This window comes from Hippopotamus amphibius, chromosome 17 (genome assembly GCF_030028045.1).
Source record: "Hippopotamus amphibius kiboko isolate mHipAmp2 chromosome 17, mHipAmp2.hap2, whole genome shotgun sequence".
NCBI classification, from domain to species: domain Eukaryota; kingdom Metazoa; phylum Chordata; class Mammalia; order Artiodactyla; family Hippopotamidae; genus Hippopotamus; species Hippopotamus amphibius.
Window position 1 is genome coordinate 11257883 of NC_080202.1, and position 16384 is coordinate 11274266.

A 16384-nucleotide genomic window follows, 5' to 3' on the forward strand; every position below is an offset into this window, starting at 1 on the left:
CTCTTTTTTGGTCCCCTTGTCTACGAATTTCAACCATAAAAATGATGTCATCAAGCAATCTCCCTGATATCTCTTCCCTCCACATCTGTCTGCATGCATGTTCTTGTTTCCTCATGTTTTAGTAGAAAACAGTGACTTGCCTGTAATCTACAGTTAATCCCTTCCCCTAAATTCCTTCTGCATTCGCCTGCAGGGCATCCTGCCTCCCCAGGCTAAGGAACTGTCATTAGCCTTTCCCTCTCCTTTGGCTCTTTTCTCTCAGCCTCTCACATCTTTACAAACAAGCCTAAAACCCACGAAAACCCCTTTCTCCACCCTTTCATGGCCACATTTGCCCAAAGAACAGTCAATGCTCGCAGCGTCCACCCTTTTCAGTACCCTGCCTAGGGCGTGCAATATGACAGAGCCCAGTCAGTGCTGGCTAAGTCCGGAGCCTCCAAAGTTCTAGATGAAGAGAGCTAGGCTCTCGGTTCTTCCCGCGTCCAGCTTCCTCCTCCACTTCCATTCACAGCTCTTACCTAGTCTCGACCCCTTCTTCTGCCCGGCCTCCACGACTCTCGCGAGACCTGGGCGGGGGGAGGGGGCGGTGGCCGCCTCCGTTACGCACCGCCCAAGTTGAGCGGCGCACTTCTCGCGAGGCTGAGGCAGGGCCGGGCCCGACATGGCGGAAGGTAGGGGTTTGTGGAGCCGCGCGGGAAGGCGCGGAGCTGTGGGGGCGCTACTGGCTGGGCGAAGCCCCCCTGAGAGGGAACGGCCGGGCGTGGTCGCGTGCGGCACAGCGGGTCTTGCGGGCCTCCCTCTCCGGCCTGTGCTGGGCGCCTCGGGCCGGGGGTCCTAAGCTTTATTCCTGTGGCAACGCCCCTCCTGGCGTCCCCGACCCCAGGGGAGCGCGGCGGGGTGCGGAGCCGGTGGCGGGTGCGGAGCTGGGACTGAGCGCAGCCGCGGGGCTCCCCAGGGCCTCTGGGGAGGCTCCTCTGATGCCCGGCGGTGCTGGGACGGCGGGGGAAGTAACCCTTCTCCTTAGGAAATCGAAACTGCTGTCCTGGCAGGTCCCGCATCCGGAAGGGGTACATCCCTCGCCTGCGGAAGAGCCTGGGACTCTTCCCGGGGTGAGGGGCGGGGGTGAGCCCGGGTTGTCACTGGCCAGCGCGCCGGACGGGCGCGCGCTGTAGGCTCTGGGCTCCCCCGCAGCCCCGGGGGTCGGGCCGGCTGGGATTCTTTCCCCGGGTTTAGTGATGTGGACTGGAGGAGAGAGGGTCTTCTAGGTAGGGGAGTTGGCCAAGGTCACACTGCTGCTAAGAGATGTGGGAAACGAGACCTCGGCTCCTTTGCCTCTCAGGCCTGTCCTTACCCGCTTTCTGGCGCTTTCTTTATGACACTGCAGGTAAAGGCAGTTTGGCCTCTCGGATTCTGCCTCCCTTAACGTAGCAGTATTAGAATCCTTCGTTGTCAAAGGCTTGTTTGTTGTACAGGTGGGGGGAAAGGAGACCCAAAGAGGGAAGCTAGCTGCCAGGAACCCTAAAGCAACGCTGTCGGACCTGGCTAGTGTGCTTCTCCTGTTCACCCCATTATTGCAGAAAAATACTCCTTATATAACTTAATGTTTATTGAGTGACTGCAACGTACTGGTCCTTCATCTCTCCTAATGGTTTTGAGCGAAGCTTTGTCTGAAACCATCTTTACTTGGATCTTACTTTTGGGCGGCACCTGACAGTTTGCAGGCTTTTCTCATTTGTGTTAGACTTGGCGACAACCTTGTGAAGGAGGCCTGGGGTGGGTGTTACTTGCACTTTATAGATAAAGGAATTGAGGACAGAGTTCTAGAGATACCTGAGGCCAGTGCCCACTTCTGGTCTGCTCTTTCTCCCATGTTAGACCCCCTGAGAAGGAAACATCAGATAAATATGGTATGAAAGCAGAGGAGGATTAAAAGGAACAGGAAGAAAGCTAAGGCACCCTTGAAGCTAGTTTTTGGATCAGTCACAGAATGTTGTTTAAGATTGTTTAACACAGTGGGCAGCCAGCAAAATGGAGCTTGTTGCCCAGAGCAGTGAGTTGGGGTGGAAAGGTTCAGGAATGCTTTATGTGAAGGGTAGTCCAGCGCTTTTACACCAGTTAGAGAAGTTGAGGAGTGTTTTGGAAATATATTACTGAGATTGAAATTGTAGAGGGCAGCTGATTTTTCATTCAGCAGTTTTACTGAGCAGCTGCTGTGCCTTGTAGTCCGATTCTAGCCTGAGGAGCTCCTGCTGGCTGAATAGCTGATGGTTGTCCTGGGAGTGCTTTGGGATTTGTTCTGGGGTAACCTTGAGAGACATGCAGCTGGTGGAGTCCACACCTTAAACAAAACATCCTTTCAGGGTTAAATTGGCAAGGGAGTACAGATAGGCAAGCATAGTCAGGAGGTTCTGACTTGACAGTTTTTATTTTACTTTTTTTTGTGTTCCAGTTTCCTGGCCTGTGTTCTGATTTAAGCTTTTTGGAAACAGTGTCACAGACTTTGGGAAGAATTGAGTGGAGCATTCTGGTCCAGTTACCTCATTAAACTGAAGGTGCTTGTTATGCACAGGAAGGCAGGATTAGCTAGACAGCGTTTTGCAGGAGTGTTGCTTGTTTAATGCTGCATGTACTTTAATCAGAATTTATTGGAACTGGTTATGCTTGTTCAGAAATACTCATTTACATATAAACAAGTAGCAAAAATCTGTGTCATGTAACAATTGAGTGATCTGTAAGCACACTTTTTGGGAACTTCCCTGATAATGGTTTTCATTTGGTGGTGTGAGTGTTTGAGCATGTGGGAAATTGCGCTTAGGAATAGTAAATAGAACCTTCAAGGACTGAGTTATATAGTAACTTCTTAACAACCTGACTTGTGTAGAAACCAAGCTTCTTTCCTTCCATCCATCCATGGATGTTGGTTTGACCATATATATTTAGCTAAAGTCTGTCCTATAATTAGTTGCTGTTTCCACTCTACATCTCTGTAGCTATCCTGCATATCTAAGCTTCCTTCATCACTCAAATAAGTCCCTCCAACTTGGTCTTCCTGCTTTTACTTTTTCTCCTTGATTTTGCTTCCCCACAGCCTATTTTTACAGTTTCCAGTGTTCCCTTTAAAGCATAAATCAGATCATGTCTCTCCCACTGTTTGCAATACACCCACCCTTCCGTGTGCCCTACCCACTCCCGTGGTTCTCCATGAACTTATATATATTTTATAATTTATATATTTTATATCATATATATTCAGAATATATTTTTCCAAAGCCTTCCAGTGACCTTCATGGGCTAACAGGATCTGGCCCGCTGGTTAACACTGATACTTTATTTCTTCTCTTTCGAGAAGTTCTTGCCACACTAACTTCCTTGCTATTCTTTGTATTGTACATTATTTTTTTAATTAATTAATTTATTTACTTTATTGGCTGTGTTGGGTCTTCGTTGCTGCACACGGGCTTTCTCTAGTTGTGGCGAGCGGGGGCTATTCTTCCTTGTGGTGCGCGGGCTTCGTGTTGCGGTGGCCTCTGTTGTTGCAGAGCACGGGTTCTAGGCGCGTGGGCTTCAGTAGTTGCGGCACATGGGCTCAATAGTTGTGGCTCACGGGCTCTAGGGCGCAGGCTCAATAGTTGTGGCACACTGGCTTAATTGCTCCGCAGCATGTGGTATCTTCCTGGGGCAGGAATCAAACCTGTGTCCCCTGCATTGGCAGGTGGATTCTTACCCACTGTGCCACCTAGGAAGTCCCTGTATTGTACATACTTAACATGCTTCTATCTCTGTATCTTTGTCTTGCAGTTAGTTCCCTTGGCCTCTAACAGTCTTCCTCAGTTTCTCCACACAGCTAATCGACTTTTATTCACTCAGGTGTCTGTTCCTTTCTCACCTCTTTAGAGATCATTCCTAGGTTTTGCTTGTTTGTCTTATAAATTTATTTTATCTCTTATTTATTGGCTGCATTATGTCTTTGTTGCTGCACATGGGCTTTCTCTAGTTGCGGAAAGCGGAGGCTACTCTTCATTGTGGTGCGTGGGCTTCTCATCTCGGTGACTTGTTGCGGAGCAGGGGCTGTGGGCGTGTGGGCTTCAGTAGTTGCGGCACACGTGCTCAGTAGTTGTGGCTTGAGGGCTCTAGAGCGGACGTAAACCCCCACAAGGGCAGAGACTTCCTGTTTGTTCACTGCTGTATCTCCCAACTTAGAATCATGCCTGTGGTTGAAGGAATGGATGAATTATTGAGCATCATTTACCAGACATCAAGAAAAGTTGCTGGGAATTCCCTGGTGGTCCAGTGATTAGGACTCCTTGCTTTCACTGCTGAGGGCTTGGGTTCAGTCCCTGGTTGGGAAACTAAGACCTGCAGGAGGTGCACCCAAAATAAATAAATAAATAAAGTAAAATGAAAGGAACGTTGCCTGGATACATCCTTAGTCTTGTCAAGTAAGCTGGCTGGTCCAGCTTTTAATGTGCTCTGAATAACGTCGGCCTGCTGGGAGCTGCCTAACCTACTTTTCATCCAGCCCAGTTTAGTCTTAGCAGTTTAAGCATAGTGCTTAAGAGCTCTGCAGGCAGGCAGGTTTGCATCCTAGTTTTACTAAGCTGTGATCACAGGCAAGCCAATTAATTGCTCTCAGTCTCAGTTTCCTCAACTTTGAAAGGGGGATAATCTCTATCTCAAAAGACATAGTGTATCAAGAACCTTTTATCATAGTGCCTGACATTTTGACCCTACCATGAAGTCTTTCTCTTAGACTCCTCTTTACATATATATATAAATAATATATATAATTTATTATTTATTTGGCTGCACTGGGTCTTAGTTGTGGTACACAGGATCTTCGTTGTGGTGCACAGGATCTTCGTTGTGGCATTCGGGATCTTTTAGTTGTGACATGCGGGCTCTTAGTTGTGGCATGCGGGATCTAGTTCCCTGACCAGGAATTGAACCTGGGCCCCTGCATTGAGAGCACCGAGTCTTAGCCACTGGACCACCAGGGAAGTCCCTTCTCTTAGTCTCCTCTTAAACCACTCTCCCCTCAATAAAATAAAAGTGAAAATTGGAAAAAAAAAATATATAAATGACTTGTTAAACAGAAAAATGATCGACTTTTATTAGCTTAGTGAAATTTGGTCAGGAAAATACTTTTGACAACAACTCAAATAGCAAGGTGAAGACATCCTGTATTTTGGACAGTCCCTGGCCAATACAGTAGCCATTAGCTACGTATGGCTTCATAAATTTAATTAAAATTAAATAAAATTTAAAATTCAGTTCCTTAGTCACGCTAGCGCCATTCCAGGTGTTCAACAACCATGTGGTTAGTGGCTCCCATACTAGCAGACAGCACAGATGAATAGAACACTTGCATCATTCTAGAAGGTGCTGTTGGACAGCACTGTTCTAGAAAATGGTTAGTATAGGCTGGTAGAAACAGGGAAAGGAGAAATTTTGCTCCTTCCAGTTTGGAAGTTTATCTCTTCATTTATTATTTTATTCATTCACCATATGTCCCAGGCTGTTGATATTACGTGTGGTCTGGAGACCCTTCAAGCAGTATCCCTCTCTATACCATTCCTTTCTTTCTTCCACCTTCCCTTTCTTTCGCTTCTGTCACCAGCAGTAAGTGTTAGCTTTCTCCTTGAGGATTTTTCTTTTTTTTTAAGCAAATAAACCAAGTTTATCCAGTCACTGCAGTGACTGGATGTGCCGGAATAGAGCTACTGAATCACGCTGAGATATGTGGGGTTCGGTCACCGGCAAGGCGAGTTGCCGTAGTTGGGACAGTATCAGGATTTACAGACGTGCCCAGCAAGGTGAGAAACTGCTGTGTCCTCACGCTCTCTTGTTAAATCTGAGTAGGCCAGGGACCTGCAGTGTTTATTGAACTCCACCTAGTCAGGCACTGTACGGTGGGGGATGGGATGAGCTTGGAGTAGGGGTTGGGGGAGAGGTAGTTAAAAAAAGAAGAGCCAGACCTAGAGGCTGTTCACAGGGAATGCTGCAGTCCAGGAGGGGAAACGAAAGCATGTGTGTTAGACACTGTGTTGTAGGGTGGAAGGTGAAAAATGCTTAGGAGTTACTTTGAAAACTCAGACTAGGAAGAGATGTTTTAGGGAAGTGGTGGGGAATATGTTTTGCGTGTCCGGGGAGGCCTTTGCTGCAGGAGATAAGCTGGACTTATTTGGGCTGGGCTTTGGAACAATAGGCCCCTTTTGGACATGGGGAGATGGGGGTGGGAAGAGGTCACTATTCTCCGTGGAAGAAATATCAGTAGCAGGATATGAGGTTGGAAAAGTATGTTAAGGGCCAGATTATGAAGGGGTTGGTTAAGCATTTGGATTCTGCTCTGTGGGCCATGGTGCGAGGCTTCTGAAAGGTGTCAGCCAAGGTAGTGACATGACTGGAATTGTCTGAGGCCTGTGGAAAAGGCTATATATAATGTAGAGGATGGATTTGGGAGGGAGGGAAGGAGGCTGGAGCGGAGGACATAGCAATTGATGATGAGTCCTTGGGTAAGGGGCATTGAGGTTGGCCGAGGACTGGTGTGAGAGACTCACTGTAGAAGACATAAAAGACAGGACTCGGGAAACCTGTTTGCATGTTGACCAGAGGGCGATATCAGATGACTCAAGGGTTCTAGGCCTGGGTGACTCCAAAAATGGCTGGGCTTTTAACAGGAAGAGGAGGAACAGATTTGAGAACAAATATCTTGACTTCAGTTGTGGACAGATTTTGCCATGCCCAGTATACCTTTAGGTGGTTATGTCTTAGGCATTTGGAAGCATTTCCAGTCAGACTGGCGTTTGTGTGAAAATTAGCTAGTGAGCTGATATTTGTTGAGTATCCCCTATGAAGCCAGCCCTATCTAGGATCAGAGCTACATAGAGTGAGGTTTTTTGTTTTTGTTTTTTAATACTATGCCCCTCCCCCATTTTTTAAAATTTATTTTGACTGTGCTGGGTCTTCATTGCAGCATATGGGCTTCTTAGTTCTGTCATGAGGACTCTTAGTTTCGGCGTGCGGGATCTAGTTCCCCAGCCAGGGATCGAACCCGGGCCCCCTGCATTGGGAGCACAGAGTCTTACCCACTGGACCACCAGGGACGTCCCCAGAGTGACGTTTTGAAACGCATATAAAGTCACGCCACTGACTTGCAGACAAGTCTTGACAGAGTTGAATCACAATCAGGAAAAGTGTATTTCGTTTCTATTAAGTACAAGCAACTATGCTAGGGATGACAAAGTGAGCAGCACACAGGCGCAGCCACACTGGAGGTGGGACCGAGAGGGGAAGGCAGTTTCTCCCAAAAGCAGGTTGTGCTTTACAGTTTACTAAGTTCTCTCTTTTGCACTGATGATTAGTGGCACCCCTGTCCAGCTAGGTCCATAACCTAGTAATCATCCCTGACGTCCCCCTCAGTCTGTCGTCAGTCACCAAATCCTGTGGATCTTATAAAGCTCTCACATATGTTCTTTCCTTTCTGCTGTCATTAGTTCAGGCTAGTGGTTCTCAACCTGGAGAACCCTGCATATTAGAATCACCTGGGGAGCTTTTAAAAACTCAGAGTTATGTATCACTCAGCTTCAGCGAAGATCAGTAGATCCCATAGAATATTTTTTTCAAACTCAGTCAGTATTGAATAAAAGAGGGATTTACTGAATCATTTTTTTGAACAAATGTAGCTATGTGCATATATACACATATACATAAATAAAATAAGATCATCTTTCCTAAGAAATCCTGAGTAGTAGGTTTTATTTGTAAACTGGAGTAAAAGGGTTTTTTAAAGCCAACTTTTGTTAAATAATGGCTTTTGGACTTTGTCAAAGCATTCGCGTTATGACAGAATTGCTAGACTTTTTAAAGGGTGAAAAGTCAAAATATGAAATATCTCTTAGCACCATTATGTTTTTAATACTATGTAAACTTTTGTGTGAGCTGGGAGGGTGCAGATTGGCAGAGGTATCTTAACTATTCCTTTCTTTGTACTCGCCTACAGATGGTATTGCTGTCTTCTTTTCTTTTCCCTTGCCTTTGTCTTTTTTTTTTTTTTTTTTGGCTGTGCCGCATAGCTTTCAGGATCTCAGTTCCCTGACTAAGGATTGAACCCAGGCCAGGGCAGTGAAAGTCTGGAATCCTAACCACTAGGCCACCAGAAACTCCCTCCCTTCCTCTTTTCACTAGGGTATTTTGTGAACCTGAATTCTCAACAGTAAATATATCCACTTATTTCTTATCCTCCATTAAACAATTTTCCTATAGTTAGCACTCTTTGTTAATGAATATTCAGTAATCCCAGTAAAAGAAAAATTGTATTTTTAGTATGACAGGTTTAGGAAAAGTAGTAGTGGTAGTAATTCATCACCTGTGAGGAGCTTATCTTTTCTGATGCCAACAAAGAAAATATTTTCTGGGAAGATGGTACATGCTTTAGTTACGTGCTTTAATGAAATACTGTTATGTGCAAGGCTCTAGTATATGTCTGAAACAAAAATTACTCTTGTAGTTCTCAAAATGAGATGTTATCACAGCTTTTACGATCATTTTTCTTTTGTCTAATGGACATAGTTAAAGCAGAGTAGGGAGAAAGTCCTTTAGTAATTAAAGAATTATACAAAGAACACTAATTCACTGCCAAAATTGGGGCTAGAAAGTAAGAACTATAGAAGTATAGAGAAAGGAAATATCAGGGTTTTGTTAATCTAAAAAGATTTAATGAATATAGTGTGGGTTAGTATTGGAGTAGGCAGAGGGGATTAAAAATCACATTTAAGGTAGGTAATGGAAAGAACGTTTAATTCCTCAATCAGTGAATTAATAAATAATTAATAAATATTTGTTTGATGTCCTGACATTAGAGCTGAAAATAGGTAGCATGGTACAGTGAGATGAACATGGGCTGTGACTTAAGATCTTAAGTCATGATACAGAACATTTTTATAATCTTAAATTTCCTTGAACTCCTTTGCATTTATTCAATCCCATTCCCCTGACCTCTGGCAACCACTGAGCTGCTTTCTACCACAAAACCTAAAATATTTACTGTCTGGCCCTTCACAGACAAAGATTGCCAACTCCTGACCTAGAAGGAAGAATCTTTTAAGGATCATTGTCGGGTCCTTTTCTCCCTGTCCCGTGACTTACTGATTAAAATATATGTATTTTATCTATCTATATCTACATATATTGCAGTTGATGTTGATCTCTTTTTTAGGCTATTCATAGTGAATGTAGATTTTTTGTCTCAAGCATCTTTGGTTAGGTCAAGAGTGATGAATTGTCAGAGAGCTCATCAAAATGTCTCACCTCCAGCTGCGTTGGTGAAGAGCAAATGGGTATTGTTAGGAAAGAAACATGATTAAATTATGCAAGTGCTGACATTCCTCACTGATACTTAAAATAGCCCTTTTGGCAAAACTGTAGGTTTATCTGTTATTTAAATTTCTAGGCTTATTTTTCAAAAGGAAAGTTGGAGAAAGAGGAAGCCACAGCTGAAAACTAGTCATTTGATAAAGAAGTAGTAGTAAACCTTTAAACTAGACACTATTCTAAATAATTTAATCTATCTTAACTCAGTTACTCCCTGACAGCATTCTGAGATACTATTATTATTCCCACTTTCCTGTGGAAACTGAAGCACAGAGAGAAGTAAGTGACTTTCCAAGATCACACAGCTGTAGGCCAGGATTCCATCCCAGTCAAGTGAGGCTCCAGGGTACAGTCTTTTCCCTTTTTTTTTTTAACAGCCCCCCCCCCCCCCCAGCTGTGTGGTATGTGGGATCTTAGTTCCCCAATCTGGGATCTGGACCCGCTCCCCCTGCAGTACTGTAAGTGCAGATTGTTAACCACTGCATCACCAGGGATGTCCCAGAGTACACTCTAAAGGCTATATCGTGTTGCCTTCCTAAGAATTGCAATAATAACTAACATTTATTGACCACTTACTGCAGGGCAGGTACTCTTCTAAGGTCCCTATATGTATTAGCATGTTTAATGTTTACAACATACTTAACATATGAGGAAGAAGGAGGAGGCATTTGCCTAAGGTGTCACAACTAGAAAGTACTGGGGCTGGGATTTGATCCCAGTCAGTCTAGCTCCAGAGCCTGTGCCCCTCACCACTGCACTGTGCTGTAGATTCTAATATTACTCAGAGTGGTAATTGTATACTTTTTCCTGTAAGCTTGGTGGTACTTCAAGGACACATTTGCATTGCCATTTGCAAGCAGACACATTGCCCACAGAATAATATCTCAACCATGGGTACGCTCTCTGTTTTATACTATGAAATGGTGTGGCAGTTGCAGTACCACTGGTAGGTGCATTTGTGATCAGGGTTACCTCCTACGAAAGATGCTAGGCAGGGAGCATCTGTGATGTTGTGAATGAGAGCCCTATATCCTAAGGCCTTTCTTTTATCTTGCCTCTTCACTTTGTAATTTATGTCTCATAACCTTTGTAACTCATTAAACTTTTGTAATTTATGTCTTGTGTTAGGGAACTGTTGACCAAAACAACAGTGTCAGGGTTGAGGCTGCAGGTAGAAATTTGTGTCAGTAATTCTGGAGAGAGACTGGGGCTATTGCCATAGATTTTGGATTTACTGTGTGTATAATGGATAGCCAAAGAAATTTACAAAGATTCTTTAAAAAGGTGTTTGAAACAGAACTTTTATGATCTTTTCTTTAAGGGTTAAAGGAGTTCGTAACTTCTACTCTGGAAGGCAAATGTCCTCCTAATTCCCCCACATGAATCAGTATCCAGGTTCGTTGTGACTGTTAGTTTTGTTTTTGTCCCTTCTGTTTGTGTGTTCCTGTAGATACTACTTGGATTCTATAGTTGTTACTACTTTGGTGCTATCGATACATTATTTGTTTGAAAGAGGTGCAAATTAGATTGCCCTTTAAAAAAAACTCTCAGAGAGGCAACCCCCGATCTACCATAATGCTTACTTAGTGCTTCATAAATACTTGCAGAATTGTAGTTTAAGTGAAATGGAAATGCAGAGTATTTACAGATGCTATAGTCTTGGTGGATTGGAGCTCTTGAGCAGAAGGTTGGCTAGACTATGGTATAATTGAAACCAAGGTTAAAGGATTCAATTTGCTTCAGGGAGGAAGGATCTGCCATCCATAGCCACAGGCTACGTCCTTTGAAAACTTGGAAGCTCTCTTTTGGGCAAGTGGGATGTGGCTGTAGCCACCAGTTTGAACCAGCAAGATAAGATGTCCTCTGGCCATCCATTCCGTTGACTTAGGCAGAGGCATGTGAGTGTCAGGCATTCTTGCCAGTGACTTTTATGGAGGACAAGGCTAGGTCTTGTCTTCTAATTATTTATGTTTCTCCTAGAGCCTAGTAGTATGCCTGTCCCACAAACCTGTTGACTGATACTAGTTTAAAAGGAAAATCTGACCAAGAAAATAAAAGATTGAAGCCTTTTCCTTACATTTTCTGGACCCAGCATGCTATAAACACAGGCTTTATTTAAATCTTCTGGAGTAAAACACAACTTGTCTGGGATGTCTTTTCTTGCGCTGGCTCAAGCCATGTCGTCTTGCTCCATGCTCTGTATCCCATGTCAGAGTGCTGTCAGGTTTTATCAATTTGTCTTGTTTAATTGCCCATCTTCACCATTACCCTGTAACTTTGTAGAAAAACACCTGCGGAGATGGTTTTAAAGCTTTACTTTGACACTGCATAGGTGCTTAATAAATTTTTGATGAATGACTAGATTATACCGTTGTCTTCTTAAGAGATGAAAACCTTTGAACAAGCCAGTGAATGAACAGAAAAATTGCAGTCTTCTATCTAAACAGTGGTATTCCCAGAGCAGTCTAATTGTGTTTGACTTGGGGAGGTACACGCTGGGGCTGAGCTTTTTCCCCAGGCTAGTCACCCCCATACCTGGGGTCGTCTTAAAAGTATTGTACATTTCCTGTGACCCCACTCCAGATCTACTGAATTTGGATGCCCTCTCTCTCTTTAGTTCAAACTGCCTAAGGGGTTCTTATGCAGCCAGTCCAGTCTAAGGCAAGAGGTGGGTGGGCTTCTGGTCATGAGCCTGTCCCGTTTCTGCTCCTCAGTTCATTGTGTGGGAATTGAACCAAGAGAGATGATCTTTAGGTTCCTACCCTTCCTAAAGTTTTATGATATATAAATTAGAAAATTATTTTTCCTCTTACTTGTAATTGTTTTCTGTAATCTTTAAAATTTGTGTAAAATAATATATTTGCTTTGTAAGTGCACATAGATTTAAAATTCGAATAATATTGCAAGACTTACAACAAAAAATAAATTTTGCTGCCCCTCAGACCCACTCCCCAGACTATCTCCACTCTTCTCTGTTTACCTCTAAGTGATAATGCTGCCATTTTTAGATTGATCAATTACAGACATTGGCTTTTTACTATGCTAGTTTAGAAGTTGCCTCTTTGAGAGCTTGTTTTTAAGGTACAGCCTAATTTATACCTTTTCCAAATGAATAATAGTGATGATTTTTTAAAACGTGTTAGGCTTTTTTGGTTTGGGAATTGTCAGTGCAGACTTGTTGTGTGAAGTGATGCAGTATTTAAAGTAGCTCATTCAGTATTTAGCAGTGTTTCCATATCTGTTTCTACTTTTGTTCATCACCTCATCCTTTTGATAATGTCCTGCTGATTTGCCATGATTTTAATTGATCAGTCTTAATTCCTAGGTCAATAAAACATTTGAAACTCATTCTGCTTTTCATGACTCAAAAAAAATGTTGTGTGAACAATTATAATACTTTAAACTATCCAGTAATTTGTAATTGTGGAATGTAGAGAGGAGGGTGAAGGAAATGCTGACAACTGTGAATGCATGTGCAAGTTACAGTAGTTTCATGTTTCATTTAATTTTCACAACAGCACCGAGTAGTAGATTCCCAACGACCGCCCCTCCTCGCATTTCACATATAAAGAAACTGAAGCTCAGAGAAATGAATTGCCCATGGTCCCCATAGCTAGTTACTAAAGGGATTTAGAGTCCCATCACCTGGACTCCAGAATCCACTACAGGTGTATATCAATTTTTAAAAGCTGTTTAATTGAAACATAAGAGCAAAGCATAAAAGAGCAAAGCGTTAGTATAGAGCTCAGTGAATTACCAGAATAAAACGTGAGTGTAGCCATCACTAAGTTAAGCAGCGACAGAAAAGGATGTTACCAGCACCCCAGAGGGCACCCCTCATGTGCCCTCCGAGTTACCACTCTCCTGCCATTCCTCCAAAGGTTCCCATTATCGTGGCACCATAGATAAATTTTGCTACGAATGGTAGCAGTTTTTGGACAAAACTTGATGTTACTCCTAATTTGTATGTTCTTTTACATTTTCTGTTACCACATCCAGAAAATCAGTGCCAGTTTTTCTTTAGAGACCCATCAACTGCATTTCTTTCTCTACAGGAAAAAAAAAAAGTATAAATTTTGTACAATCACATGAACTTATTGCTTTTTGTTAAATGTGTCCCTGTTTCCGGTAAATAATGGCAATTTCTTGGCTCTGTAGTGTGAGTAACTATGAAAAATTCTTTAAAACCAATGACCTGTAACTTTGTCACACCAGAATAGAAGTGTAGATCTGAGTCCTACCGAAGGGGTTTTGTGTAATTGTAAATGCTAAGATTTGAAAAATAATAGGATAATAATAGTTGTAAGTGCTGTTTTCCTTTAGCCCGTGTTTTTTTAAAACAATATTTGGTTTAAAGATTAGTAGGCCAAATAATTGCAGTGTTTTGAAAAAAATTAGTTATAGGAATTCTCATCTGATGTGTAACTCATGAGCACACTGATCAGTTTAGCAGTTGTAAGCAAATTTTCATCTTGTAAGTGCCTTCTACTTTATTTCCTCAAGAATACTGATTTACAACTGAGATACCCAATTTTTTGACAGCAGGCATTTATTTAATGTGGATTCTCTAGATGAGGGGGAAAAATTCCATACTGTATGTATAAAGAAGACAGGCTATTAGTATTTACATATTTAAACAAATTTGTCTTTAAATATTTTATTATAATTATGAAAGCAGAATATGTTTGTTGTAGAATACCGGAAATGTGCAGGAAAGCATGAAGAAGGAAAAAAAATCTGCTGATATTTTGTGGTATTTAATTTGTCTTTTTATTCCTCATGTATGTGAATGTTTATAATAAAATTGGAATTATAAAATATATTTAGTTTCACAGCCTCCTTTTTTCTGTTAATATTTATAATTTGAATATGCATATTTAGTATTACATATTTCTTTGAAAACAGTAGTTGCATAGTAACTTCAAACTCACGTACCACTTAGTTTATTTAACCATTCCTGTGTTTTTTAAGTGGGAAAGTCAGTTTTTGAGTTGGTGTAGGGTTGGAGCCATATGAGTGAGCAGGAGACATCCAAGATTACTCCCACGTTTCTTCAGGTAACTGGGATAGATGGTGGTATTAATATAGGGACCATGCAAAGGAAGAGCACATTTGCTCAAAGTCTTGTTTTGGGCTTAGAGAATCTGACGTGCCTGTGGGCCGCTAGGGAGAAATGTCTGTTGGGCAGATGGACAGATGAGGCTGAGAAGAGAGATGTGCACTAGAGCGATGGACCTATGGATCAGTGGCTCTAGATTTTGGTATCAACCACAGACCAAAGGTCTGGTACCACTGCCTTGGGAGATTGCACAGTTGAGAAGAGAGCCAAGGAAAAAGACCACTTGGGGAGTATCAGTGGTCAAGGGTTTGGAGGGAGGCATGTGAAAGAGACAGAGCACCAGAACTGGAGAGAAGGTGGCATTGTGGTTGCTGAAAGAAGAGAAGAAAAGAGGGATGGACAATGTAGTGGTCTGGGAGGAGAACCACTGGCAAGTGTCTGTTGGGTCTGGCAATTAGGAGGTCATCAGTGAGGAGTTTCAAGGGAGTGGCGGGGACAGAAGGGAGAATGGCAGGGAATAGTGTGTGAGGAAATGTGTGTGGTAGCTAGGGCTGGGAGGGCAGAGGGGGTCAGATGAGCGAAAGGAGAGTTTTGTTTTACTAGATAGAGACCTGGACAAGTTTATGTGCTGGTGAGAAGGATCCAGTCGAGACTGAAGTTGCTGGAGAAGGGGCAGTTGATGATGAAGCGAAGGACCTGGGGAGAGTGAAGGGTTTGGAGCAAAGGTGGAGGGCTCAGGCTTGGATACAAGGGAGATAACTGAGAAAGCATAGGGTAGATGGGAGTAGTTGCTGGTGTGGTGGGGGTTGTTGGCAGTAGCTCAGTTTTCTTAAGACATTGGCTGAGAATGAGGCAGATTGGGTGGGAGATGTACTTGAGGCAGTGTCAAGATTTGCAACATCTGTGGTGGGGCGTAGAGGGTGAATGGACTGAAGCCCAGAGAATGACCATAGCAGCACTGTGGTTCCACAGATATGATGATTTATGCAAGGTTGCGTGAGTCCCCACCAAGACTCCAGGCAAAGGAAGAGAGAAGTTTCTTGACTGTGCTTCCTCAGGGAAGCCTTCCCTGATGTCCTAAGTTAAGTTTCTATATTATAGGTTCTCATAGCTCTGTTCTTTCCTACTAGTAGTTTTGCATTTGATTGTTGCAGTTGTTATTATAATTATAAAAATTTACTTTCCCCAGTAACTAAAGGCTCCAAGGAAAGATATGTCCAGTTTTGCTTAGTGTCTGGCACTTTGTAGCTACTTGGTACATGTTTGTTGAATTTAATGAATCAAATGCAGTGGTTCTCAACCTTTTAAATCTGCCCCAGTACACCTGTGGAATATGACTTACTGCCATCTGAACTGTCATTGACTGGCCTGAGCCTTCCTGAGGGAGGGCAGGTGTCAGGAAGTGTGGGGTAGTGGTTAATAGATCACAGGCCCTGGAATGAGAATGACTGGTCTCATATCCCAGCCCTGCCTCTCACCAGCTTGGCCACCTTGGGCAAATTTCTAATCTCTCTGTGCCCCAGTGTCCTCATCTGTAAAGTGTGGCTAGCAGAAGTACCTACCCCATGGGGTTGTCATGAAGCTTACATGAGAATTCATAGAAAGCTTGTAGAACAGCATGTGACATGTAGAAGTTAGTTATTACTAGTGGTTTGCAAAGCCTCCCGGGTGATTTTGATTATCATTCCTGAGACTCCTGGCTTTATGGTAAAGGATTTGCAGGACCCATACCTGTTAGCATCTTATGTGCATCTGTTCATTGTCATATATTAAATACTGATCTTCAGGGAAACTGGGAAGAAATCCCTGCACCGTGATGGCACCCTGAAACAAAAGCATTCTTGGTCTTAGGAGTATCAGTAAGAAATAGTAGGAATATCATGTGACTACAGTCGACCCTTGAACAACTCTAGGGGCTAGGAACACCTACCTTCTGGCACAGTGGAAAATCTTCAT

The 16384-nt window shown here is 43.0% G+C and overlaps 1 protein-coding gene across 1 annotated transcript in view; it reads left to right on the forward strand.

The window, feature by feature from the left end:
• The first annotated feature begins 614 nt into the window (after positions 1-614).
• The window catches only part of ANKFY1 (ankyrin repeat and FYVE domain containing 1), a 76321-nt gene continuing 60551 nt past the window's right edge, over positions 615-16384 (forward strand). Inside the window, exon 1 of the mRNA XM_057713955.1 lies at positions 615-671. Within this exon, the coding sequence (XP_057569938.1) occupies positions 662-671 (10 nt within the window). The 5' untranslated portion in view covers positions 615-661. The remainder of the gene's footprint in view (positions 672-16384) is intronic.